Source organism: Coturnix japonica, chromosome 25 (assembly GCF_001577835.2).
Source record: "Coturnix japonica isolate 7356 chromosome 25, Coturnix japonica 2.1, whole genome shotgun sequence".
NCBI classification, from domain to species: domain Eukaryota; kingdom Metazoa; phylum Chordata; class Aves; order Galliformes; family Phasianidae; genus Coturnix; species Coturnix japonica.
In genome coordinates, this window is record NC_029540.1 from 993,470 (window position 1) to 1,019,095 (window position 25,626).

A 25,626-nucleotide genomic window follows, 5' to 3' on the forward strand; every position below is an offset into this window, starting at 1 on the left:
GGTGAAGAAAAACTCCCTAGACAGAGGACTGAAGAAAGAAAGATAAATCCTTATGTAGGATAAGCTTTAGAAAGACTTGAAGCAAACCATCAGTGAACACTGACACACTTTGCTGCCCTAAGCTCACATCTGTGAGCAGGAATTTTCCCTTCCCAGCTGGTCTGGTGGTGGAAGAATAATAGAATGTTTAGAAAACAAACACACTAAACATCCCTTTCCTAATGAGCCACTTGGTGTTCTTCCCTGATCACAATAGAAGAGCCAATGGCTCAGATGAGCAGATTACGGGGAAATGAGCCACAGCTGAGGCCCTCAGGTGGGAAGGAAGGCATTTAAGGAGGTTGAGAGGGATGCTGGGGGTTGTTGAAAGGGAAAAGCTGCAACAAGAAGGGATCTTCATAGGAGTGTGGTTCTTTTGTGGATGGGAGAAGCCAGAAAGCCAGGAGGATCTGGAAGGTTGGTCTGTAATATAAAGGGGATAGAAGCATGGGCTTTAGTTGGAAGGTGTTCCTATGTAGGAGGAACTGAGAAGCTCTGTGTTGGGGGGATGTGTTTATGGAGGTCTGGTTGTTTCTGTTGGTTTTCCTAATAGTGATGAATCAAAACAGTGGAGTTCTTTTGTGTTTTTCTTGCCTCCATCAATGTCTTGTATTTCCTGTTTACACAGGCTGTTAATCACACCCTGAGTATAAAATTTGCATTAAGCTGACTGGAGAATATTTGTTCTTGAAGGGTTTGACAGGAAATTAAGTCAGTTTTCACTAAGGTCTGTCCCAAAGATGGTGTCTGAATAGTGGAGTGAATACCTGAAACTCAATGACTCAACTGGATGAAATCAGCCCAACTGCCATAAGCTGGACTCAATGATCCCTATAGGTCCCTTCCAACTTGGGATATTCTGTGAAATTAACAGTGGATTCTAAATGGTTGGGAAAGTATTTAAAGTCATGAATCTATATTTTCATTTCTTTAGTGCTATTAATCTGTAATTGGTGGGTAAACCACCCTTAACCTTTCTGGGATGTTGTTTCCATTCAAGATCTTTATATGTGTATCTGGATTATGGGGAGAGCAGAGCAATCGTTCCTTTTGTTCTCAGGGCTTGAACTCTGCTTTTGTAGACTCAAAATGTATGTCTTTCTTTTATGATTTACTTTTGGGGCTTTCATCTATGTGATGTAGATGTTCAGTGTTGCAGACTTCTTAATAAACAAATAAATAGGATAGAAATATGAGAGAAGAACACCAGAAATTTGCAAGTTTGATGCAGTAAACTTTTAATGGTGCTGAGAAATTAATACATATTCAGAGTCTCCAAGACAATAAGGCACTGGTCTTCAGCAAGGGATACATTCACATGATTCATTTTCCTCCCCATGCTTTAGTTTATCTAAACAACCAGGAATAATATCTGCAGTTTTCATACATTTACCCAAGGTATGATGGAAACATGAAGGGAGAAGCATTATATTGGAAACTGAAAGCAGAATTTGTAGGAGAAAGTTGATAGGGGGTGAAGGGAAACAGCTCAATGGTCTTGATTCAGAGCAACATGGAGCTCTTCAGTTGGGAACCAATTGCATCTCATCTGTTGATTCTTCTCCACGAGGGGAATATTCATACATGGCTTAGCAGGGCCCACAGCTGCCACGGCGGTACCTGTTGTACCGGTAGGAGTAAGGGCTGCAATAGCCAGAACCATAGGATCTACCATAGCCATACAGACCCCCATAGCCCAGGGAGGAGCCTCCATAGCCATACAGACCCCCATAGCCCAGGGAGGAGCCTCCNCCATAGCCATACAGACCCCCATAGCCCAGGGAGGAGCCTCCATAGCCATACAGACCCCCATAGCCCAGGGAGGAGCCTCCTTGGCCATACAGACCCCCGTAGCCCAGGGAGGAGCCCCCAAAGCCCCCAAAGACGGGTGCTCCTGAGGATCCCACAACTGAATCCTGGGGGAAGTTGCTGAGGATGGGTCCAGGGAAGGTGACAACAACAGGAGGTGGCTGGATCACAGTTGTGGAGTCAGGGCACTGCCGGACGCATGGCTCATTCCCACTGTTAGCAATGGGCTGGGGGCGGCTGATGCCACCAATGTTGGTGGGGTACAGGTCATAGCAGGACATCTTGTAGGAATGGAGGTTAATCTGCAAAACACAGACCTTTATATTAGCATTAAAGTAATATGGAGAAACTAGATTGCAATGAAGCAGTCCAGCAGTAACAAACCTGGGAAGTGTGCATGCTATTACTATCCTTTCTTTGCACTGTAGTTTGAAGAACAGTCTTATCCTTAATGTGTCAAATTCCTGTGCTTTTCAAAAGTGATTTTTTGTTGTTTGCAGTTAATTTCAGTCTTATAGTACTAGTTGGGATCTACTTGTTTGCTACAAACTCTGTAGTATAGAACTCTGTTGAACACTGCCAACATTCTGCCTATGTATATGAACTATTCTTTATCTTAAAATAGTATGTAGAGTCATAGATAGTCAAGGGAATCCATTTCAGCATAAAGATGTTAGAAGCCTTGGAAATCAGAACTGCTTGAAATACCCTCAGAGTTGTTTTCTGGAGCCTGGCTTCATGAGGGCTCCCATGTAAATGGAATAAAATAAACATTATTTTCATAAACAATCAATCACAGAACAGCCTCAGTCTACAGATATAAAGAGTGCTTGATTCTAAGTTCAAACCAAGGGTCTGTGACAAGTTAATCTCTGCAGCTTGAAAGAAATCTGACTTACCCAGTTCACGAAGGCGAGTGAGGAGAGAGAAGTGGATAGAAGGACCTCAAGGAGAGCGAGCTTTTATACAACTCCTTCCATTGCCTGGGGGGGTGTTAGGCATCCCGTGCTTGAGTTCATAATTAGGTACCAACCCCAAACTGTGGGACACGCAGTTCCTTTCTGTGCTGAAATTGTTTTTGCTTTATTTGTTTGCATATTGCAGGCACTTCAAACCCACACATAGCGTGACATGCACGCTCCACCACCTCTCCATCATCTCCAGGAGTTTTTTCTTGTTTCATTGGTCTTCAAGGGATCAAGCAAGCTGACTCAAGTTATTTCAGAGTCGTACATGATTAAGATGACGGGAGGGCAGTAATTTCTATTTATCCATTCACAGCATCTTCTAGTGTAATCAGTTGAGCAGATGGTTTACCTGTAGAGAAAATTAAATTTATTTAGGAGCTCCAATGAAGGCTTGGAGGTTTTTTGCAAGCTTAATGCTTCTAACTCCAAACATGCATCACAGGGCAAGTGCAATGATCAGGAAATAAGGAGCGTCTTTTGGAGAGTTCTCTACCAGTTGCCTTTCCCTATTGGGAACAGAGGAATACTTCAACTGGTAATCACAAACCTCTCTGGAAATGGAGTTTTGAGGCTTTTTCCATCAAACTTGACATTCCTTTATATTACTGTGATGTGATATGAAGGCAGTGACTATCATACCATTGCTTGTCATCTTATTGCTAAATGTTAGCACGTCCAAATTACTCCTTATGGACAAATGTAAAATGGAAATGAGATTTCAAATAGAAAGTCCAAGTTCCAAGAAATGTTATAAGCCACAAACTGATTACTTTGAAGACCCAAATGACCTTAACCTCTGTATTTTAATGTGATAATCTCACATAATAGGGAAGTGTTTGCATCTGGGTTTTCAGTGTAATACTGACGCAGTGCACACAAAGTGGTAATGATTGTTTGCAAGGTATTAAAAAGTCCATTGGAATGCCCTCATAAAACTTGGGGGCAGTTCTCAGTATTACAGTACAGGAAATCTCCGGAGCTGGCAAAGCTCATAATTTAGAAACAATATGTGATATGAAGATTACTAGGTTGATAATTATGATGATTACGATAACCATCATAATGATATGGTATTAAAATAAAGCCGTAAAGAAAGAAACCTCAGCAAAAGCCACTATTTTCTTTTCCCCGTGGCTTCCCAACTCATAATTGCTTTCTGCTGAGAGATGCTGTCAATCATTATTTTTGATGCAAGATCAAGCAAGCTCGAAATTAACTGAATCTCAGGAAAATGTACCTTTTCACACTCATAGAATAAACTAAGCTGAGTGTTTTGAGTATCTGAATGTGTATTTTTGATATTCACTGGGAATCTGTCTGCTTAGTGTCACTTCAATGACACTTCAGACGTTGATATCTTAAAAGTGATGTTTTTACCTACTGGCAATACAAGTGAAAGAGTGGCAGAAACCCTTTAACAACTGTGAATGGTCTTTGATTTAAGTTTTAACACCCAAAAGTCATCTGTTCAAGGTAGCCTTATGTAAGGTACTTAGAACTCTCAGCAGGTTATTTGTGATAAAATATCATCATTGTATGACACAGCACAAGAAGCATTAACTATGTATAAGCAGCTTACTACATGGTGCAACTCCAAAGAGGACAGAAAACTGATATTAGTTTCATGAATCATATTTTAGGATGAAAGATGTGCTCATTTCACCCATCACTGTTCCAGATCAAAGACCCTTGCGTGATGCAATGTGTTCTGTTGCATGAAAACCAGAATCGAGCAATAAGCAAAAGCAGAAAGCAAGAGAATTTCATCACTTTATGGAGGTATCAATACCAAAAAAATGCGTTGTGTCAGCTAATTAACTTAATGTTCACAAAACCAGCCTCTCACCCCTCAGGCAGTCTGTGCTGTATAAAAGCACTCTCTACTCAGGGCTCTTCCAACCTCATCTCTTCATTTGCTCTTCTTGGTGAACTTGGGTAAGTTTGAATTTGCTCTTTGTGGCTACTATAGTACCTCTTTTCTATGTGATTTAATGTTGGATGGTCTCTAATTAGAACTAATGAGTAAAATTTTAGGTGAAAACTCTATGGGAATGATTCAAAGGGTTACGCACAACCATATTCAGGGCTGGAATTTAATTTCTAAGCCAACCAAAAGTTTCTTGATAGGGCATAAAGAGTTGATTATCAGTTTACTTCCAACAGTTGAACAAATTATGTGACAAGTTCAATACTTGTTGCTCTTTTTCACCTTCAGTAACCCAGGATAATAAAGAAGATAATTTTGGAAGAGATTTTATAGAATTAAATCTATATGGTTTATGGCAAAGGTTTCCATTTAAAAGGGGACCTTCCATTATGTCTGATTTGTTCTATTCCAGATCACTCAAGTTGCTTTAAAATGAACTCAAGATATGAGTTCATGAATGCTACCAGAGATTAGGCACTGGTTTAGAGGAAAAACACAAAGGAATTGAGAGGGGTTTTTATTAACAATAAGGAATCATGCAGAGAACTTAAGGAGGTAACCAGTGAAGAGCTGTTTTTTGGTGCTGATGGGAGTGAATCATTTGGAGGGGAGATCAGCTACAAGGCATTTTAATATGGAGCTCTAAGCTCTTTTGTCAAACTGGTCATAAATATCTTTGCCATGATCCAGTGTTTAGAAAAGGGGGACAATAGTCTTTGCAATTCCATTGGCATGGTCTCATCAAACAAGTTACTGAGCAAATCTGAATAGTCAGTGACTTATAATCCTACTCTATAAGGCTCAGCACATAGAAGATCAGTAGCAAAGATGAGCTCGAGTCATGAAATCATATGTAACACCACACTGGGTTCTTGGGGAATCCAAGCCCTGTGCTGATCCAATGACTCACCAAAGCATCTCACCAAATAGTTTTGCTGCTTTAATTTTTTCAATTCTAATGCATATGGAGGAATTAGTGTGCTTCAAAGGACTATTTGAAAGAAAGGTAGAGGACTTTGTAGTGATTATAGTTATGCAAATAATGCCTTGTGCTTAATACAGTCAACCTGGTATTACACAGATTGACCTCCATTCCTACAAGATGTCCTGCTATGACCTGTGCCCCACCAACATTGGAGGCATCAGCCGCCCCCAGCCCATCGCTAACAGCGGGAATGAGCCATGCGTCCGGCAGTGCCCTGACTCCACAACTGTGATCCAGCCACCTCCTGTTGTTGTCACCTTCCCTGGACCCATCCTCAGCTCTTTCCCCCAGGATTCAGTTGTGGGATCCTCGGGAGCACCTGTCTTTGGGGGCTTTGGGGGCTCCTCCCTGGGCTACGGGGGTCTGTATGGCTATGGAGGCTCCTCCCTGGGCTATGGGGGNGGTCTGTATGGCTATGGAGGCTCCTCCCTGGGCTATGGGGGCCTGTGTGGCTATGGAGGTTCCTCCCTGGGCTATGGGGGTCTGTATGGCTATGGTAGATCCTATGGTTCTGGCTATTGCAGCCCTTACTCCTATCGGTACAACAGGTACCGCCGTGGCAGCTGTGGGCCCTGCTAAGCCATGTAGGACTATTCCCTGCACAGGAGCAAACCAGCAAATGGGCAGTACTATCCCGATCCTCATCTGAGTTCCTGAATAAGGGGCAGAGCATCAGCAATTTCTTCTTAATGCTGTGGAGTCAGAATAGCTCCTTCAATCCCATTTCTAATTTTTTCTTTCATCTCTTCTGTGCCCTGTCGGTGGCCAGGCATGTTCAACTCCATCCATGTCCCCAGAGGTCATTTCTGGGCCCTGCTCTGGCCACTGCCTGGGAAAAACCCGAAGAAACACCTTTCCTGAAGCCCTATGGGACTCCTTCCCACCAGAGCCTGTTGCATTCCTGCTGTTGTGTCCTTTACTGCCTATACAATAAAACAAGCCTGTATCTACTGTTTGACTCTCTAGTTTTCCTTTGCAGTCCCAATAGGGGTGTGTGTGTCCCTTTCTGTGCCTTCCACTCAGTTCAGGGCAGGTTCTCAGCCCACTGACATTCCTGGATGAGCTGCCTTGTGATAGAGCTCTTGGTAGCTCTTACATAGTCCTGCAGTGAAGGAAGCTATTTACCTTTGCTACTGAGATGGAATTATCTTGCATCTCTAATTATTCCAACTATCAAGCTTCCAATATTTGGTTTGAGTTTATTGCTGGTGTTCTTTTTGTTTTTAAATCTTGTGTAAGTTACTAGAAAATATCACCGTGTTTGCATATAAAGCGATAAACCTGGCTTGGGGTTCTCTCAAATTACGCTCAGAAAAAGAACAATAGGAGGAAGATAAATGGGAGATGACTTCTAAGATAGATAGCTGATGAGAAGTGATCAAGCATCGCCTCTTCACTGCTGAGCTAATTGTTGCCTCAAGGAAGTTTAGGCCAAGCCCATCAGCTGAGTGAAGAAGGAAAGTACTGCTTTACAGCTGCTTTAGGGATTACTTCACAGGCACTTTCAATGTAAAAGTGAATGTGTGAGTTTAATTGGTCATTTCACTATCCCCCAAGTATGTGGGTATGTCAGATGGCCCTATGCTGAAAGTAGCAATGAGTTGAAATTAAAAGTAGCCTGACTATTGTATAGCACATCTTTTTTTTATTTTAAGATGGCAATACAGCATATTTTGTTGAGGGTCTGTAGGAAGCTGAGACTGTGCAAAGTCTGCAGGACTCAGATGAAAATGTGGATCTCCACCAGGGGACCCACAAATGGGCAAGCAACCCAAGCAGCCAGAAAGGAGATGTCTTTCCATTCCTACTGCTGCCTTGTAGTCTCACACATCTTAAGGTAAGGGCATTACTGTGCTGGTTTCCCTGGAGCTAAACAACTAGCATCCAACTTTATGCTACACCAACCTGCATCTCTTTGGATCAGGTAACTCTTGAGTTGAGCAAAACCCTGATTCCTCACCTATTTCTTTTGTTTCTCTCCCATTCAACACTGGGATCCCCATTCTCATGCCCATCTCTAAAAGGTATTTAGGTGCTAAACACAAGAGCTTCTCCTACCAAATGTTCAATGGATTTGCTGAGAGTGCCAGGCAGGCTGCAAGCCAGCTAAAACCAGATGCATATTGTGTTAGACAGCAACTGCCAAGCCCAAGATAACAAGATTGGTGAGAGCTATTAGCACCCAATTAACACGATTGCTAGCTTGATTTGAGCTGCTTGCTTGTTCATGATGAGGTCATGTCTGGTTGCAAAACAGTATGTAACAATATTCTTTCAGTCTGTGTTTAATATCATTTGAGAATTAAAGGAATGGATAGTGGTTACTGGTTTATTACTTAAGGCTTAGGCTTGGAAAAACTCCCCTTATGTGTATGCATTAATGGCACTGGTCTGTCATATAGAAGCGTTCCAATTAACATGCAGTTAGAACAAAGCTGATTGGCATTAAAGGGGAGGGAATCAAACTTTGGGACTGGAAAAGCGAGATAGTTTAATAGATGGGAGTGACAGCAAAGGGATGATTTCTGTTCACTAACAAAGCAAAAAGCCATGCACCTGCTGACTAGGGAGAAAAGATTCTGGAGTAATACAGGCAAAAAGAAAGGAAGAGAGGAACTGAAGGCAGTGCTCAAAATAGGGAGACTGGAAATCTGCAGGAGGTATGGGGATGTAAGTCACAGAGGATAGGGGAGCAGCTTTGCATTCTGACAAGGCATCTCCTAATGTGTCATGGTGCTGTGTGAGTCAGAGCTGCCATAGTCAGGGGCTCTAACCCAAGAAAACACAGCCTGGCTCAGAAGGAAGCTGAGAGACTATCCTGCTCAAATGAGTTGGCCATGTGCAACCGAAGGGAGCTCTAGAGCCCACAGTGCTTTCTGAAAACAAAAGACAAATACTGGAGTGCTGGATGCAATCTTGTTTAATCATAAAGGCAGGAAAGGACACAACAAACACAGAGATGTGTACGAGGCCCAAGCAGGCAGGAGAAGCCTGGAGCATCAGAAGTGCTTCTTCAGGTTTCTCCAAGACAACAGCCAGCACAAGGCCCAGAAAGGACATTGCAGGACAATGTTGGCATCACACATCAATGTACAGAAGGAGGAAGGAGGAGGAGATCAAGGTCTGGGTTTAGCAGGGCCCGCAGGTGTCCCAGAGCTTCCTGCTGTAGCGGGGCAAGGGGCAGGGGCTGCAGGCAGAAGTGTAGGGTCTGCCAAAGGTGCAGAGGCCCCCCGAGCCCTGAGTGGCCCCGGCGCCGTAGAGGCCCCCCAGCCCCAGGGAGCCCCCAAAGGCGGGTGCTCCGGAGGAGCCCACCACGGCTTGCTGGGGGAAGGAGCTGAGGATGGGGCCGGGGAAGGTGACGACGACGGGCGGTGGCTGGATGAAGGCCGTCGAGTCGGGGCACTGGCGCGCGCACAGCTCGTTGCAGCTCTCAGCGATGGGCTGGGGCACGGCCACGCTGGTTTTGGGTGGGCACAGGTCGTAGCAAGACATCTTGGGGTAGAGAGATGAGCCTGCAGAGCAAAGACAGAAAGCATAGAGCTGTGAATGAGGAGATGCCCAGGCAGATCTTAGCCCATGACATGAAGCTACCATGCATACAGCATGGCTGGAGTCTCTGTCACTGCTGTAAGGCCCAAGCCACCCCCCAGTATCCTGCTCTCCTGTCTGGGAGCCCCACAGCAGCTCATTCCAGAGGAGGCCCAGCCACTCACCCTTTTCCCAAGCTGAGCCAGGAAGCAGTGCTGGATGCTGGTGCTCACCCAGGGCACTGCTTTTATGGGGGCTGGTGAGCATGGGGAGGAGCTGGTTGTGATGGGGGCACGTGGCTCTCAGCAGCCAAACCCCAATCTCTTCCTGCATTACATCGGGCTGTTTTGCTGATACCATTTCTCTGGCAGCCCCCACCCGCTCTCTCAACCCCTGCAATTACCCTGCTTGGACACTGGCCAGCCCTCTGCTAATGGGCAAATTAGGCTTCTCATCCTCAGCCTGTGTAAGAAGTGTGACAAAGCCTGAATGCCAGTGTCCATGCATGCCACAGCTCTTCCCCAGGGGGCTGGTTTTGCTGTGGCTTCGTGCCAGTTGTATGGAGTACCAGGAACTTGGCTTTGGCACTGGGCAGGGAGGAGGCCTTTCCCATTCTTCCTGAATGCCAGTGTCTGAATGATGAACACACTGCAGTTGTTATCTCTAGACAGTCATGGTGATGAAACACCAAATCAAAGGTTCTTCTCTTTGGACGCTGCCTGCTCAGCACCATGCATTTGCCCCACGAAGCATTAATTTTGATGCAAGGTGGCAAAGGGGCCACTGCTGGGTCCAACCAGGGGCTGCTGATTCAGGGAGGGCAGGGGCAGAGCAGCCTGACCTCAGCATCTGGGAGTGCAGCCTCTGCCCATTGGCCCAGCGGGTGATGAGCTGTGGGACAGCTTGTATAAAAGCTGGGTCTGCACTGAGCTCTCCCAAGCACTGCTCTGGCCTCCTCCTCCTTGGGAACAGGGTAAGTCTGAGAGCACTTCTCCTGCTGCTCCTGACCCAGGCCAGCTTCAGGCCCCTGTGCCTGGGCTGCTGCCATCGGCTGCTCTCTTACACTCTGTGCCCTGTTGCAGAGCTCCATCCCATCAGCCCAAGATGTCTTGCTACGACCTGTGCCCACCCAAAACCAGCGTGGCCGTGCCCCAGCCCATCGCTGAGAGCTGCAACGAGCTGTGCGCGCGCCAGTGCCCCGACTCGACGGCCTTCATCAGCCACCGCCCGTCGTCGTCACCTTCCCCGGCCCCATCCTCAGCTCCTTCCCCCAGCAAGCCTGTGGTGGGCTCTCCGGAGCACCCGCCTTTGGGGGCTCCCTGGGGCTGGGGGGCCTCTACGGCGCCGGGGCCACTCAGGGCTCGGGGGGCCTCTGCACCTTTGACAGACCCTACACTTCAGCCTGCAGCCCCTGCCCCTTGCCCCGCTACAGCAGGAAGCTCTGGGACACCTGCGGGCCCTGCTAAACCCAAGCCCTGTCCACAGCCAGCATCACCAGCATCACCTCATGCCTGAACCTCTGGGCACAGGGTGCTGCAGAGTGCTGAGCATCTCTAGACCCAGCTGAGGTCTGGGCTGCTGGCAATGATGGCACCTCCTGCCCAATTTATTTCCTCCATGGCCTTCATCTTCTTTCATGGCCCGCCTTTAACACTCTATTTCATTCTTTAGGCCTTCTGGCATCAATAAAGTTTTCCTTCATCAAATTTTCGATTTTCCCTCTTGTTTTATCAGAAAAAAAGCCAGCTATTTGTGTGGCAGCTGGGGAGGTAGAAAGGCTGATGATGAGAAATCAAAGGTTCCTCTTAGAACAACAGGTTGTGGGGAGTTTATATGGCAGAGACAGCCATTTGTTGGGGCTGCAGGGGGTGTGGAATGGACTGAGAACTGCAGAAGCACTGCTTGAGCTCTGGAGCAAAGATGAGGGGAGGCTGGAGAGTGGTTGGTGGAAAATACTGCCTTTGATTAATGCACTGCCAGCTCCTGGCTGGAAAACAGCCTTACTGAAAGCGACATGGTCAGGTGGTATCTGAATTGAGCATCAGCCTGCCATATGACTTGAGGCTGTGACCATTGGGAATGTGGATGGCATCAGCCATAACCTGGAAGCCAGCTGTGCATGGATCAGCTGTTTTGATCTTTTTGGTGTCAAAGTGAGCTGGCATTGATTCACAACTCAGTTTGCTGGTGGCATGAAGATTAAATAAGTAGTATCAAAGTAGGGGTGCTGTGTCTGTGGGATAGCTGACCACTTGTTCTAGACTGGTGTAAATCACTAGATCTGAAACAGGATCAGTGAGCTTGGGCTGGGTGGCATGAAGGTCTGATCGCTCTGTGTTTAATGATGTCTTTGGGTCATCTTTTTCACTAAGTCACTTGTGATCATTGTGAGAAAGTCTGGATCAAGGCAAGGATTACTGCACTGAATGAAGTGGAGGAAGAGTATGGCCTGAAGAGTAGAAGATCCAGGTGACATAAACTTTAACACAAAGTTAGAAGAGGAGACGAGAAATATCTGCTGTTTAATAGAAGCATTTCTGACTGTATCCTCTCTTAATTGTTCGAAATTGAGTTCAGTGTTTTGCTATGTGAATCAGTGGGAAGTGAGGGAATGGCTTAAGGCAACATGAGGGGAATTTCAGCTATCTGAGTTCTTAAAAAGAATCTATGCAATGAGAGGATGGACAAGCACAGGTGCTCTCCATGTGAATGTTCAGGATGAAAGTGGTGTCAGGTGTTGGAGACTTTATCTTCAGGATGGATTCCCTTCTAATTCATGATACCCAGTGATTGTCTGTAGGGGCTGGAGTGGCACAGCTTGAGGACACAAATTGAGTGGATGGTTTTCTAGAAGTTCCCTCACAACATAATCTGTGCCTTCAAATTGACATGGAGGGGATATTTCTGAAGACATGGGAGCTGGGGAAGACCCTCAGCAGAGAGGATGACGGTTCTCAGATGCCCTGTGGCTCCATTTTCTGCTTATCAGGGAGCAGCCTACATTCAGACAGGGCTCATCAGATGGGCAGCAGCACAGTGTGAGTCAGAGCTGCCATGGCCAGAAGGTTTGACCCATGGAAATACTGTCTGGTTCAGATGGGGGTTGAAAGCCTTTTCTGGGCCAGATGTGTGGACCATGCATGGGAGAAGGGAGCCAGTGTGCAGCCAGTGTGCCCAGGAAAAAAAGCCCAAGATTCAAATATTGGATGCAAGCTTATTTTATTGTAAAGACAGCAAAGGACAAACACCAGAGACGTAATTCAGTCGTAGGCAGGATGGAGGTGCCTAGGGCTCCAGAAGTGCTTCTTGAGGCATCATCAAGGCAGTGGCCAGCACAGGGCACAGCTCAGGACCAAGAAAGACAAAGTAGGTATTACAGATCAGCACACAGGATGAGGAAGGAAGAGAAGAAGAGTCTTGTGCTTGGGTTTAGCAGGGCCCACAGGTGTTCCAGAGCTTCCTGCTGTAGCGGGGCAAGGGGCAGGGGCTGCAGGCAGAAGTGTAGGGTCTGCCAAAGGTGCAGAGGCCCCCCGTAAGCCCTGCAGTGGCCCCCCGGCGCCGATAGGGCCCTGCCCAGCCCCAGGGAGCCCCCAAAGGCGGGTTGCTCCGGAGGAGCCCACCACGGCTTTTGGGCGCGGCACGCGGAGTCGGGCGCTGGTTGTGCCGGGGAAACGTTGTACGACGCCGGCTACGCTTGGCCGGGTCCTGTCTCATGAAAGGCCCGCTCGATGTCGGCCCATCGGCACTTGGCGGGCTCGGCGCACCAGCTCGAATTCGCACGCTCTCAGCGATGTGGCTGCGGGCTACGCCACCGCTGGGTTCTTGGCGTGGGCAACAGGTCCGTTAGCATAGACAATCTTGGGCGACATAAGACCTTGGTGGATGGAGTCTACTGCCAACCGGGGCACTCAGAGTGTAATGATGAGCTAGCGATTTGGACCTAGCAGTGCCCAGTCACAAGGGGCACTTGGCAAGCTGGCCTGGAGTCAGGAGCAGCAGGTAGAGTGCTACTTATCAACCTTACCCTATATCCCAAGAGGGAGGAGGATTGAGCCAGAATGCTCAGAGTGAGACTCTGGAGATGCTCGAGTTGCCAGACCCAGCTTCTCTCTCACGAGCTGACTCCCACATGCTTATTCATCTTCACTGGATCAAGCCAATAAGCGCAGAGCTCGACACTACGCCTCAAGATGCTGAGGTCAGGCTGAGTCTGCCCTCCACTGGCCCTCCCTGAATCAGCAGCCCATGGCTGGACAGGCACAGGCCCCTTCACTGCTCCTCCTCCCTACATCATTCGCGCTGCTTCATGAGACAATAATAGAAAGTACGGTGCTGAAGCAAAGGCCAGTGATGCAGAGATTTGCCTTGTGTATTTAGGTGTTTACGATCACCCTCACTTCGCTATTGCACCCGATATTGACACTGCGTGTGTGTTTGTCACTCAGACGCTGGCATGGAAGATGCCTGGGACAAACCTTCCAATTGCCCAGTGCTGTCACCTGCTCCTCCCTGATGCTCTGCACAGCTGGCATGAGGACACAGCAAAACCAAGCCCTTGGGGAAGTGCTGTGGCATGCATGGAACTGCTACCAAGCATGTGTCATGCTCTCTTCCCTCTTACACAGGCTGAGGATGAGAGGGCAGCAGTCCTAATTTGCCCATTAGCAGAAGGCTGGCCATTATCCAAGCAGGACAATTGCAAGGGCTGAAACAGCGGGTGGGGGCTGCCAAGGAAACAGCATCAGCAGAACAGCCCCATGGTATGCACATGGCAGATTGGGGTTTGGCTGCTGAGAGCCACGTGCCCCCATCACAACCAGCTCCTCCCCATGCTCTCCAGCCCCCATAAAAGCAGCGCCCTGGGTGAGCACCAGCATCCAGCACTGCTTCCTGGCTCAGCTTGGGAAAAGGGTGAGTGGCTGGGCCTCCTCTGGCTGGTCCTTGTGTGGATCTGCCTGGCAGGAGAGCAGGGTGCTGCGGGGAGACTATGGCCCTGCATCAATTGCAGATGCTCTGGTCCTGCTGTGTGTAGAGCAGACTCTGTTCTTGGGCTTAGCTCTGCCTGGGCATCTCCTCACTCACAGCTCTACTCTTTCTGTCTTTGCACTGCAGGCTCATCTCTCTCACCCCAAGATGTCTTGCTACGACCTGTGCCCACCCAAAACCAGCGTGGCCGTGCCCCAGCCCATCGCTGAGAGCTGCAACGAGCTGTGCGCGNCCCCGGCGCCGTAGAGGCCCCACCAGCCCCAGGGAGCCCCAAGGCGGGTGCTCCGGAGGAGCCCACCACGGCTTGCTGGGGAAGGAGCTGAGGATGGGGCCGGGGAAGGTGACGACGAACCGGGCGGTGGCTGGAATGAAGGCCGTCGAGTCGGGGCACTGGCGCGCGCCACAGCTCGTTGCAGCTCTCAGCGATGGGCTGGGGCACGGCCACGCTGGTTTTGGGTGGGCACAGGTCCGTAGCAAGACATCTGGGCTGAATGGGATGGAGCTCTGCAACAGGGCCAGAGTGTAAGAGAGCAAGCCGATGGCAGCAGCCCAGGCACAGGGCCTGAAGCTGGCCTGGGTCAGGAGCAGCAGAGAAGTGCTCTCAGACTTGACCCTGTTCCCAAGGAGGAGGAGGCCAGAGCAGTGCTGGAGAGCTCAGTGCAGACCCCAGCTTTTATACAAGCTGTCCCACAGCTCATCACCCCGCTGGCCATGGGCAGAGGCTGCACTCCCAGATGCTGAGGTCAGGCTGCTCTGCCCCTGCCCTCCCTGAATCAGCAGCCCATGGCTGGACAGGCACAGGCCCCTTCACTGCCTTCCCTACTCTTCCTGCTTCATGGACATAATGAGTGGTGCTGAGCAGGCAGTGACTGAGAGATTTGCCCTTTGATTGGTGTTTCATCACCTCACTCCTTTGCAGATAACAACTGCAGTGTGTTTGTCACTCAGACGCTGGCATGGAAGATGCCTGGGACAAACCTTCCAATTGCCCAGTGCTGTCACCTGCTCCTCCCTGATGCTCTGCACAGCTGGCATGAGGACCAGCAAAAAGCGCCACTCAGGGCTCGGGGGGCCTCTGCACCTTTGGCAGACCCTACACTTCTGCCTGCAGCCCCTGCCCCTTGCCCCGCTACAGCAGGAAGCTCTGGAACACCTGTGGGCCCTGCTAAACCCAAGCACAAGACTCTTCTTCTCTTCCTTCCTCATCCTGTGTGCTGATCTGTAATACCTACTTTGTCTTTCTTGGTCCTGAGCTGTGCCCTGTGCTGGCCACTGCCTTGAAGATGCCTCAAGAAACACTTCTGCTGGAGCCCTAGGCACCTCCATCCTGCCATGGACTGAATTACGTCTCTGGTGTTTGTCCTTTGCTGTCTTTACAATAAAATAAGCTTGCATCCAATATTTGAATCTTGGGCTTTTTTTCCTGGGCACACTGGCTGCACACTGGCTCCCTTCTCCCATGCATGGTCCACACATCTGGCCCAGAAAAGGTGCTCAGCCCCTGCTCATCCAGGCTGCATTTCCATGGGTCAAACCTTCTGGCCATGGCAGCTCTGACTCACACTGTGCTGCTGCCCATCTGATGAGCCCTGTCTGAATGTAGGCTGCTCCCTGATAAGCAGAAAATGGAGCCACAGGGCATCTGAGAACCGTCATCCTCTCTGCTGAGGGTCTTCCTCTTCTCCCTTAGCCTCACCAGAATCATTTCCATGCCCCATATGAAGGGCCAGCCTGAGCTGTGAGAGAACTAGTGGAAATCATTGTCTCCCAATGCATGCTCAAGCTGTGCTGCCAATAGCCCATACAGACAATTATTGGATGCCTTGAATTAGTAGGAAATCCATCCTAAAGATACAGGCTACAACACCTGACAACACAGATTCAAACACTTCCTGAACACTGACCAAACTTTCCCTGGAGAGCATCTGTGTTTGTCCATCCTCTCATTGCAGACATTTTTCCTATAAGCATTGCTAGTTTAAATTCCCCTCATGTTGCCTTAAGCCATTCCCTCACTTCCCACTGATTCACATAGCAAAACACTGAACTCAGTTTCTAACAATTAAGAGAGGATACAGTCAGAAATGCTTCTATTAAACAGCAGATATTTATTGTTAACTCCTAACTTCAGGGCTCCTGTCACCTGGATCTTCTACTCTTCAGGCCATACTCTTCCTCCACTTCATTCAGTGCAGTAATCCTTGCCTTGATCCAGACTTTCTCACAATGATCACAAGTGACTCACTCAGTCCTCAGAGGAAAAGTTGACCCAGAGACATCACTGACCTCATTGGTCTCAGAGCTTCATGCCACTCAGCCCCACAAGGCATCACTGCTCATAGTTTTGGAGGTAGTGATTCAGCCCATTCTAGAATAAGAGTTCACCATCTATCCTGCAGTCCCATCACCTCCACTTTGACACCACCGATGAGTTTAATCCATATGTGACCAGCAGGCTGACTTGTGAATGGGTGTCAGCACAACCTGATAGCAGAAAGAGGGAGACAAGGGATCCATGCACAGCTGGCTTCCAGGTTATGGCTGATGCCATCCACATTCCCAATGGTCATAACCTCAGGGCACATGAGTAGCTTATGCAATAATTTTGTGGCTCCCTACCCATGTCTGCTTTTGTAAGGCTGTTTTCCAGCCAGGAGCTGGCAGTGCATTAATCAAAGGCAGTATTTTCCACCAACCACTCTCCAGCCTCCCCTCTGCTTTGCTCCAGAGCTCATGTGCTGCTTCTACATCATGGAAGAGCAAGACTTGGCAGAGCTGGTCCCACTACTAAACTGAGGAGGATGGGCAAGGGAGTGAGGTCAGCACCATCCTGCTCTCAGTCCCCTCCACAGCCCCTCCAAAAGTACCTCTCTTCCATCCCTACTCCAAACACACACACCATTCTAAGGGGAACCTTGGATCCTCATCAGCAGGATTTGCCCAAGCCCAGCTGCCTCAAAACCACCTCTAACTTTTTGAATCAACAACAAAGAGAGGGAGAAGGCTTTAGTGAATGCAGGAAAACTTTATTATTCAAAGGTCATTGGGAGAATGGGGTAAAGCGAGGAAGTCAGGCCAGGTTCAGGTTGTAGTCCATGGAAGAAGAGGAATGGGCAGGAGAACCCGGCAGAGCAAAGGTGCCAACGCTGCCAGCTGTTCAGGTCTCAGCCACAGCTCAGCACTTCGCAGCATCCCATGCCCATTAGTTCAGGCATGAGGTGATGCTGGTGGTGCTGGCTGTGGACAGGGCCTGGGTTTAGCAGGGCCCGCAGGTGTCCCAGAGCTTCCTGCTGTAGCGGGGCAAGGGGCAGGGGCTGCAGGCAGAAGTGTAGGGTCTGCCAAAGGTGCAGAGGCCCCCCGAGCCCTGAGTGGCCCCGGCGCCGTAGAGGCCCCCCAGCCCCAGGGAGCCCCCAAAGGCGGGTGCTCCGGAGGAGCCCACCACGGCTTGCTGGGGGAAGGAGCTGAGGATGGGGCCGGGGAAGGTGACGACGACGGGCGGTGGCTGGATGAAGGCCGTCGAGTCGGGGCACTGGCGCGCGCACAGCTCGTTGCAGCTCTCAGCGATGGGCTGGGGCACGGCCACGCTGGTTTTGGGTGGGCACAGGTCGTAGCAAGACATCTTGGGCTGATGGGATGGAGCTCTGCAACAGGGCACAGAGTGTAAGAGAGCAGCCGATGGCAGCAGCCCAGGCACAGGGGCCTGAAGCTGGCCTGGGTCAGGAGCAGCAGGAGAAGTGCTCTCAGACTTACCCTGTTCCCAAGGAGGAGGAGGCCAGAGCAGTGCTTGGGAGAGCTCAGTGCAGACCCAGCTTTTATACAAGCTGTCCCACAGCTCATCACCCGCTGGGCCAATGGGCAGAGGCTGCACTCCCAGATGCTGAGGTCAGGCTGCTCTGCCCCTGCCCTCCCTGAATCAGCAGCCCCTGGTTGGACCAGCAGTGGCCCCTTTGCCACCTTGCATCAAATTAATGCTTCGTGGGGCAAATGCATGGTGCTGAGCAGGCAGCGTCCAAGAGAAGAACCTTTGATTTGGTGTTTCATCACCTCACCTCTCTGCAGATAACAACTGCAATGTATTTGTCACTCAAACGCTGCTGTGCAGGATGCCTGGGACAATCCTTCCAATTGCCCAGTGCTGTCACCTGCTCCTCCCTGATGCTCTGCACAGCTGGCATGAGGACACAGCAAAACCAAGCCCTTGGGGAAGTGCTGTGGCATGCATGGAACTGCTACCAAGCATGTGTCATGCTCTCTTCCCTCTTACACAGGCTGAGGATGAGAGGGCAGCAGTCCTAATTTGCCCATTAGCAGAAGGCTGGCCAGTATCCAAGCAGGGTAATTGCAAGGGCTGAGAGAGCGGGTGGGGGCTGCCAAAGAAACAGCATCAGCAAAACAGCCCCATGGTATGCACATGGCAGATTGGGGTTTGGCTGCTGAGAGCCACGTGCCCCCATCACAACCAGCTCCTCCCCATGCTCACCAGCCCCCATAAAAGCAGTGCCCTGGGTGAGCACCAGCATCCAGCACTGCTTCCTGGCTCAGCTTGGGAAAAGGGTGAGTGGCTGGGCCTCCTCTGGCTGGTCCTTGTGTGGATCTGCCTGGCAGGAGAGCAGGGTGCTGCGGGGAGACTATGGCCCTGCATCAATTGCAGATGCTCTGGTCCTGCTGTGTGTAGAGCAGACTCTGTTCTTGGGCTAAGATCTGCCTGGGCATCTCCTCACTCACAGCTCTACTCTTTCTGTCTTTGCTCTGCAGGCTCATCTCTCTCACCCCAAGATGTCTTGCTACGACCTGTGCCCACCCAAAACCAGCGTGGCCGTGCCCCAGCCCATCGCTGAGAGCTGCAACGAGCTGTGCGCGCGCCAGTGCCCCGACTCGACGGCCTTCATCCAGCCACCGCCCGTCGTCGTCACCTTCCCCGGCCCCATCCTCAGCTCCTTCCCCCAGCAAGCCGTGGTGGGCTCCTCCGGAGCACCCGCCTTTGGGGGCTCCCTGGGGCTGGGGGGCCTCTACGGCGCCGGGGCCACTCAGGGCTCGGGGGGCCTCTGCACCTTTGGCAGACCCTACACTTCTGCCTGCAGCCCCTGCCCCTTGCCCCGCTACAGCAGGAAGCTCTGGGACACCTGCGGGCCCTGCTAAACCCATCCTCATGGCTCTTCTACCTGGCACAAGCCATGCTTATTCGGAGTGTTCAAATTCAGTGCTTCCCTTGAATTTATTTTCTGATATGTTTTGTCTCCCTTTGTGCATATTTGTCTTTAACTCCTCTTTCATCAGCCTGTTCCTGTATTACGCTTTATTTCATTGTTATTATCATTAAATCTCTTCTGTGTTAAATTATCTGCCTTGTTTTCTTTATAACTTTTTATTGGACGAAATATTTTCTACTCATTTGCCACATACGATTTTCTCTATATACTTTGATTTACTTTCTTCTATTCCGTTATTTTCCCTAATAAACCCTTCATCACTCATTTTGTGTTTTATGAGTTGCTTTAAGACATTAATAGATTTCCAGGCTGCTGTCTCTCCTTTAAAGTGCAGCAGTCACGACCTGTTTTTAAACCATCACCTGTCAAAGGTTTGAATCTCACCCCTGTATAATTTAGCTTTATCAGCTCATCCCTCCTGGTTGCTAGGAAAGCTATAAAGACACTTGAAATAATGGGAAGCTTTTATTGCATGTTCCAGGTCAGTACTGAAGACATCAGTAGACTTATTGGTAGACTACCTGGCTGAGACAAAAGGGAAAGCAGGACAGGGATGGGGCTGACCATCCCTGAGGCTACAAACCTGGCTCTGATTAGAGGAGTGATAAGCCTCCCTGTTCAGCCTAATGCTATTACACACAACTTAAGCATGTGCATTGCATTATAACAAAACAGCTCACTTGCATAAACCATTAGTCAGTGTTTCTAAACTGCTTTGATTTCCTTTGTTCCTGACAAGCTTGAGAAAAGCTGCAGTAATTGTTTGTTCCCACGGGAAGCCCCAGAAGGCATTTTACAATTACAAGAGTATTTAAATGAGGGTGTTGTTAAGCTCAGGTAGAGATTTCAAGTGGAGAGAGGAAATGGAGATCTTTCATGTGGCTGAGAGTTTGTTGATTAGACAAAGAATCATGACAGACAACGTGTTCTGATAGTAGATATAGTGGTAAGCTTAGGCAAAGAAGTCAGATTTAGAGACTGGATAAACTACAGATCACAGTAATTCACCTTCTGTGCCTGAAGAATAACAGGTCAAGGGACAAAGGAAAAGCAGTGAGGCTCATATGCAACACCAAAGGGCTTTATTGGGACACAAGAACATAGCAGGCAATTACAGAAACTCAAGGTGATCCGAGGGGAAATGGGCAAAGCAGGGACTGCGCTGGGGGTATAATGCCCCCATTTAGGACCCAGGAGACAGTGGAGGTGGCAGGAAGATGCAGGGGACACCAAAGCTGCAGCCAGGGTACATGGTAGCACAGGCAAGTGGGACACTGGGCACACAGCATCCTCCTGTCCCCATGCTGGGGCAGCTGATGGGTGCTGCCGGTCCCCTCAGCTCCTGCTCCATGTCCAGCTGCTGCAGTCCTTGCTTCAGGGCTGTTGCTGGCTCTGGGCATGATGGCAGTGGATTTAGAAAGATCCGCAGCTCCCACGGCGAGATCTGCTCCAATGCTGGGCACCAGGGAAGAAGCCAGTGCCACAGGAGGAGCTGTAGGACCTGCCACAACTGCCAAAGCCACTGGAGCCATACTGGCCCCCATAGCCCAGGGAACCCCCGTAGCTCATGTCATCTCCATAACCCAGGCAGCTCCCATAGCCCTGGGAGCCTCCATAGCCCCAGGATCCCCCATATCCCCCTGAGCCAAAGGAGTTACCATAGCCCCGGGATCCTCCATAGCCCCCCGAGCCAAAGGAACCCCCATAGCACCGGGATCCTCCATAGCCTCCCAGACCAAAGGAGCTCCCATAGCCCCGGGATCCTCCATAGCCTCCCAGACCAAAGGAGCTCCCATAGCCCCTGGATCCTCCATAGCCCCCTGAGCCAAAGGAGCCCCCATAGCCCAGAGAGCTCCCATAGCCCCGGGAACCCCCCAAGCCAAAGGAGCTCCCATAACCTCGAGACCCTCCCAGACCAAAAGAGCCCCCAGAGCTTTGGGAGCTGAAGGAGCCCCCCAGTCCGACTGGGCCTGATGATCCCACAATGCTATCCTGAGGAAAAGAGGTGAGCACTGGGCCGGGGACTGTCACCACCACCGGTGGGGGCAAGATCACTGCTCTGGAGTCAGGGCACTGCTGCACACATGGCTCGTTGTAGCTCTCGGCAATGGGCTGAGGGCAGCTCACCCCGTAGGGTCTGCAGGATTCCATGCAGCCAGACATCCTTCTTGGGTTGGTTGTTGAGTCTGCAATGCACAGCACAAAGTGGATTTAATTCTGGCTCTACTTGCTTTATGGTTAATGTATGTTATCACTCCCTAGAATTGTTCTTCTAAAGCAAACCTACGTGTAGTCATGTCAACCACATCCCAGACTCTATTTACTGTCAGTAAATCCTAAATGCCATGTTTATATTGCATGTCACATGTAGTAAATCCTACACATAATATCACTTATGCTCTTACTTCAATCATAACTAATCTAAGTTATACAACCAACTTAAACAGAGTGTATTTTGGTAGTCTATGTATATTCATTATGACAAGAACTGTAATAGATCCAGTCCTTCCCATAGTAGCACCCAACTTCCAAATGGGAATATTTCCTCTTCAACAAGGAGGTAGATACGATGCTCCACCTGCCATTTCTACATTTCATACTGCATGTAGCTGCCAATTTGTAACTAACACGCTTGGCAAACTGATAGCCAATACAGCATTAAAACCTCCCAATTTTGTTCTAAGACCTTGCGACTCTAGCAGATCTCCAACTTGCCATTCTAGAGCATCACGTACAGTTTAGCATTAACCGAAAAAGAGAAAGCTCGACAAGGATAGAAGCTGAGTTGAATAGAACTTACCCTGTTCACTAAGGAGAATGAGCCAGGAGAAGCTGATGGAGAGGTCTGGAGCAGAGTGAGCTTTTATACATCTCTTCAGCTGCTCCCAGGATATGAAACACCCTCCGTGCTCCAGGTCTTACACAGTCACGAAACAACCCTTGATACAGAGGGATTTAATTTTGCTTGCTTTGCACTGCCACTCCCCAGCTTTAAAAACAGGTGTGAGACAATGTCAGTGGGCATTAGATTGATGAATGATGGCATCTTTCAGTCACCTAGTGCCCAGCACCAGCACTGGGGCATCTGCTATTTCAATTACACTTTAGGGTTTCTGTAATGTAAATTGACTACTGTGTGGTCAAAATCTTGTGCAAGAGCAATAATTCAGAGATGCTGGGGTGATGTGCTCTGTTTCATAAGAGAGAGGGTCATTTAGGAGTGAACATGAGATCTGAAGACAATGAGAGCAGAGATTCTGGGACATCTGTTTTAGCCTCTTTTTTTCACAGCCTTATTCAGGTAGCCTTTAAGAGAGGCTCTTAAGTTTTCCTTAATCAAGGCATTAGATATTCCAGATATATTACAAAAATTCAGGGTTGTAAAGGGAAATGAGGCTACTACACAGCATCCATAGCACAGACCCACTGTAATATCCCAAAATATCACTGAATCATAGATTGGCCTGGGTTGGAAAGGACCCCAATGCTCATCAGCTCCAACCCCATGCTATGTGCAGGGTCACCAACCAGCAGCCCAGGCTGCCCAGAGCCACATCCAGCCTGGCCTTGAATGCCTGCAGGGATGGGGCATCCACAGCCTCCTTGGGCAACCTGTTCCAATGTATCACCACCCTCTGGGTGAAAACCTCCTAATATCCAACCCAATATATTAACATTTAATAAATAAAGTACTTGACTTCATAAATAAATACCAAATTCTTGGTCAACTTAAAAATCATGGCCTTACTGGGGAAGAAACCGATTGTCATCACTTGGCATATTTTAGAAACAGGTTGTTTCATAACAAGGGAACTTCTAAATCCTGCCCTTCCTCATTTCATATGATAATAGCAGAAATTGCAAGCATTAAGTATTAATGAATGCTTGTGGAGCAGCTTAAAGTCATTATCTTCCAGGTATTATTATCAGTGAATTCTGATGACACTTCAAAGACACAGCTATTTAACAATTTAAGGGTAATTAATAGCCCATCTTTTGAAATATCATTAAATTAGAAAACAACAGACTTGCGGGTAATTGTATGATGCCACATAATGATTCAATTAATAAAATAGTATTGAAAGAGATATGTTAGAACTCCTGACTTTTTCTCAAGCCATCAGCACTTCTAGATGGGGGAATCAATAGGAAAATGAGGATTGCTTTAAAATATACGTCTAAAATAACTTCTAGGACTCGAGAATCCAAATGAAATATTAAAGAGCTTGAGGCAGAGAACCCCATTAACAGTTCTGATCAGATCAATAAGGGCTTTTTCCCCCAGAGGGTGGTGATGCACTGGGACAGGTTGCCCAAGGAGGCTGTGGATGCCCCATCCCTGCAGGCATTCAAGACCAGGCTGGATATGGCTCTGGGCAGCCTGGGCTGCTGGTTGGTGACCCTTCCAACACATCAGTTGGAACTGATGATGGGTGACCTTCACCTACTTCTTGCACGTGTCACCACGAGGGCCTCCTGTTGTGTATGTATCCTGAACGTGACCATGGGACTGACGTGACGCATAGTTTGTGCTCTGATTTCCAGTGGGTGACTGCATCTCACCCTTCGGCTGTGAGTTCCCTAAGTCCTCTAACATTAAAATCACAGATAAACAGTTGTCATCGGCTTTGTATCACACACCCAGGGTAACTTCTTGGGAGGGACAGTGCTGACATGGCACTACGAAAGCTCCCACCATCGTGTTTGTTTTGTAACACATGAGGACCAGTGGCTTAAAGACAACATCTGGAGAAGCATATAAAAGCTGCTACCACCTGCAGCCCTTCTATTCACTTCTCTCACTTCATTCCCTGCAGTGAACAAGGTAAGTGTGGCTTCACTCTGTCTTTCTACTACAATTAGCATTTACTTGAGCAAAGCTTTTATCATGGAGGTGATTCCTGCATGGGTAACTGCAGACTTAAAACTTTGGTTCATCTCATCCCAGTGCAGTTTTAATACTTCTCCATTCACCTTAAAACTGCTTCATGCTCTGCATTGCAGACTCAACGACCAACCCAAGAAGGATGTCTGGCTGCATGGAATCCTGCAGACCCTATGGGGTGAGCTGCCCTCAGCCCATTGCCCAGAGCTACAACGAGCCATGTGTGCAGCAGTGCCCTGACTCCAGAGCAGTGATCTTGCCCCCACCAGTGGTGGTGACAGTCCCTGGCCCAGTGCTCACCTCTTTTCCTCAGGATAGCATTGTGGGATCATCAGGCCCAGTTGGACTGGGGGGCTCCTTCAGCTCCCAAAGCTCTGGGGGCTCTTTTGGTCTGGGAGGGTCTCGAAGTTATGGGAGCTCCTTTGGCTTGGGGGGTTCCCGGGGCTATGGGAGCTCTCTGGGCTATGGGGGCTCCTTTGGCTCAGGGGGCTATGGAGGATCTCGGGGCTACAGGAGCTCCTTTGGTTTGGGAGGCTATGGAGGATCCCGGGGCTATGGGAGCTCCTTTGGCTCAGGGGGCTATGGGGGATCCTGGGGCTATGGGAGCTCCTTTGGTTCAGGGGGCTATGGAGGCTCCCAGGGCTATGGGAGCTGCCTGGGTTATGGAGATGACATGAGCCACGGGGGTTCCCTGGGCTATGGGGGCCAGTATGGCTCCAGTGGCTTTGGCAGTTGTGGCAGGTCCTACAGCTCTGGCCTCTCCTCCTGTGGCACTGGCTTCTTCCCTGGTGCCCAGCGTTGGAGCAGATCTCGCCGTGGGAGCTGTGGATCTTTCTAAAGCCACTGCCATCATGCCCAGAGCCAGCAACAGCCCTGAAGCAAGGACTGCAGCAGCTGGACATGGAGCAGGAGCTGAGGGGACCAGCAGCACCCATCAGCTGCCCCAGAATGGGGACAGGAGGATGCTGAGTGCCCAGTGTCCCACTTGCCTGTGCTACCATGTACCCTGGCTGCAGCTTTGGTGTCCCCTGCATCTTCCTGCCACCTCCACTGTCTCCTGGGTCCTAAATGGGGGCATTATACCCCCAGCGCAGTCCCTGCTTTGCCTATTTCCCCTCGGATCACCTTGAGTTTCTGTAATTGCCTGCTATGTTCTTGTGTCCCAATAAAGCCCTGTGGTGTTGCATATGAGCCTCACTGCTTTTCCTTTGTCCCTTGGCCTCCTGTGTGAGCAGCACTCCCTGGTGTGCAGGGTTAAGTGATCACAGCATCTGCCCTGCTCCATGGCC

At 49.3% G+C, this 25,626-nt stretch overlaps 8 protein-coding genes and 1 pseudogene across 8 annotated transcripts; 4 read left to right on the top strand and 5 right to left on the bottom strand.

The window, feature by feature from the left end:
• The first annotated feature begins 41 nt into the window (after positions 1-41).
• On the top strand, positions 42-6,679 carry LOC107324388 (scale keratin). The gene is made up of 2 exons (XM_015884368.2): positions 42-456; positions 5,825-6,679. Exon 2 carries the CDS (start codon positions 5,846-5,848, stop codon positions 6,305-6,307), a length of 462 nt encoding a protein of 153 aa, XP_015739854.1. The 5' UTR covers positions 42-456; positions 5,825-5,845; the 3' UTR covers positions 6,308-6,679.
• On the bottom strand, positions 1,149-3,418 carry LOC107324387 (scale keratin-like). Its single transcript, XM_032449201.1, has one exon. The coding sequence runs from the start codon at positions 2,127-2,129 to the stop codon at positions 1,629-1,631; it is 501 nt and encodes a 166-aa protein (XP_032305092.1). The 5' UTR covers positions 2,130-3,418; the 3' UTR covers positions 1,149-1,628.
• A 2,097-nt stretch (positions 6,680-8,776) lies between the features above and the next one.
• On the bottom strand, positions 8,777-17,878 carry LOC107324466 (scale keratin-like). The gene is made up of 2 exons (XM_032449202.1): positions 17,862-17,878; positions 8,777-9,220 (listed from the first exon to the last, which is right to left on the bottom strand). Exon 2 carries the CDS (start codon positions 9,218-9,220, stop codon positions 8,858-8,860), a length of 363 nt encoding a protein of 120 aa, XP_032305093.1. The 5' UTR covers positions 17,862-17,878; the 3' UTR covers positions 8,777-8,857.
• On the top strand, positions 10,053-10,759 carry LOC107324465 (scale keratin-like). The gene is given in 3 exon segments (XM_015884501.2): positions 10,053-10,229; positions 10,339-10,469; positions 10,472-10,759. Coding segments are annotated over 2 exon segments (360 nt in total). The 5' UTR covers positions 10,053-10,229; positions 10,339-10,360; the 3' UTR covers positions 10,723-10,759.
• Positions 12,511-15,277, bottom strand: LOC116654406 (annotated as a pseudogene).
• Positions 17,180-18,109, bottom strand: LOC107324464 (scale keratin-like). The gene is made up of 2 exons (XM_015884499.2): positions 17,993-18,109; positions 17,180-17,883 (listed from the first exon to the last, which is right to left on the bottom strand). The coding sequence occupies exon 2, from the start codon at positions 17,859-17,861 to the stop codon at positions 17,499-17,501; it is 363 nt and encodes a 120-aa protein (XP_015739985.1). The 5' UTR covers positions 17,862-17,883; positions 17,993-18,109; the 3' UTR covers positions 17,180-17,498.
• A 547-nt stretch (positions 18,110-18,656) lies between these two features.
• Positions 18,657-19,595, top strand: LOC107324364 (scale keratin-like). Its single transcript, XM_015884337.2, has 2 exons — positions 18,657-18,796; positions 18,998-19,595. Exon 2 carries the CDS (start codon positions 19,019-19,021, stop codon positions 19,379-19,381), a length of 363 nt encoding a protein of 120 aa, XP_015739823.1. The 5' UTR covers positions 18,657-18,796; positions 18,998-19,018; the 3' UTR covers positions 19,382-19,595.
• A 1,270-nt stretch (positions 19,596-20,865) lies between these two features.
• LOC107324380 (scale keratin-like) lies at positions 20,866-21,615 on the bottom strand. The gene is made up of 2 exons (XM_015884358.1): positions 21,189-21,615; positions 20,866-21,092 (listed from the first exon to the last, which is right to left on the bottom strand). Exons 1-2 carry the CDS (start codon positions 21,613-21,615, stop codon positions 20,866-20,868), a joined length of 654 nt encoding a protein of 217 aa, XP_015739844.1.
• Positions 21,616-24,479: 2,864 nt separating this feature from the next.
• On the top strand, positions 24,480-25,175 carry LOC107324379 (scale keratin-like). Its single transcript, XM_015884357.1, has one exon. The coding sequence runs from the start codon at positions 24,480-24,482 to the stop codon at positions 25,173-25,175; it is 696 nt and encodes a 231-aa protein (XP_015739843.1).
• The last annotated feature ends 451 nt before the right edge of the window (positions 25,176-25,626 follow it).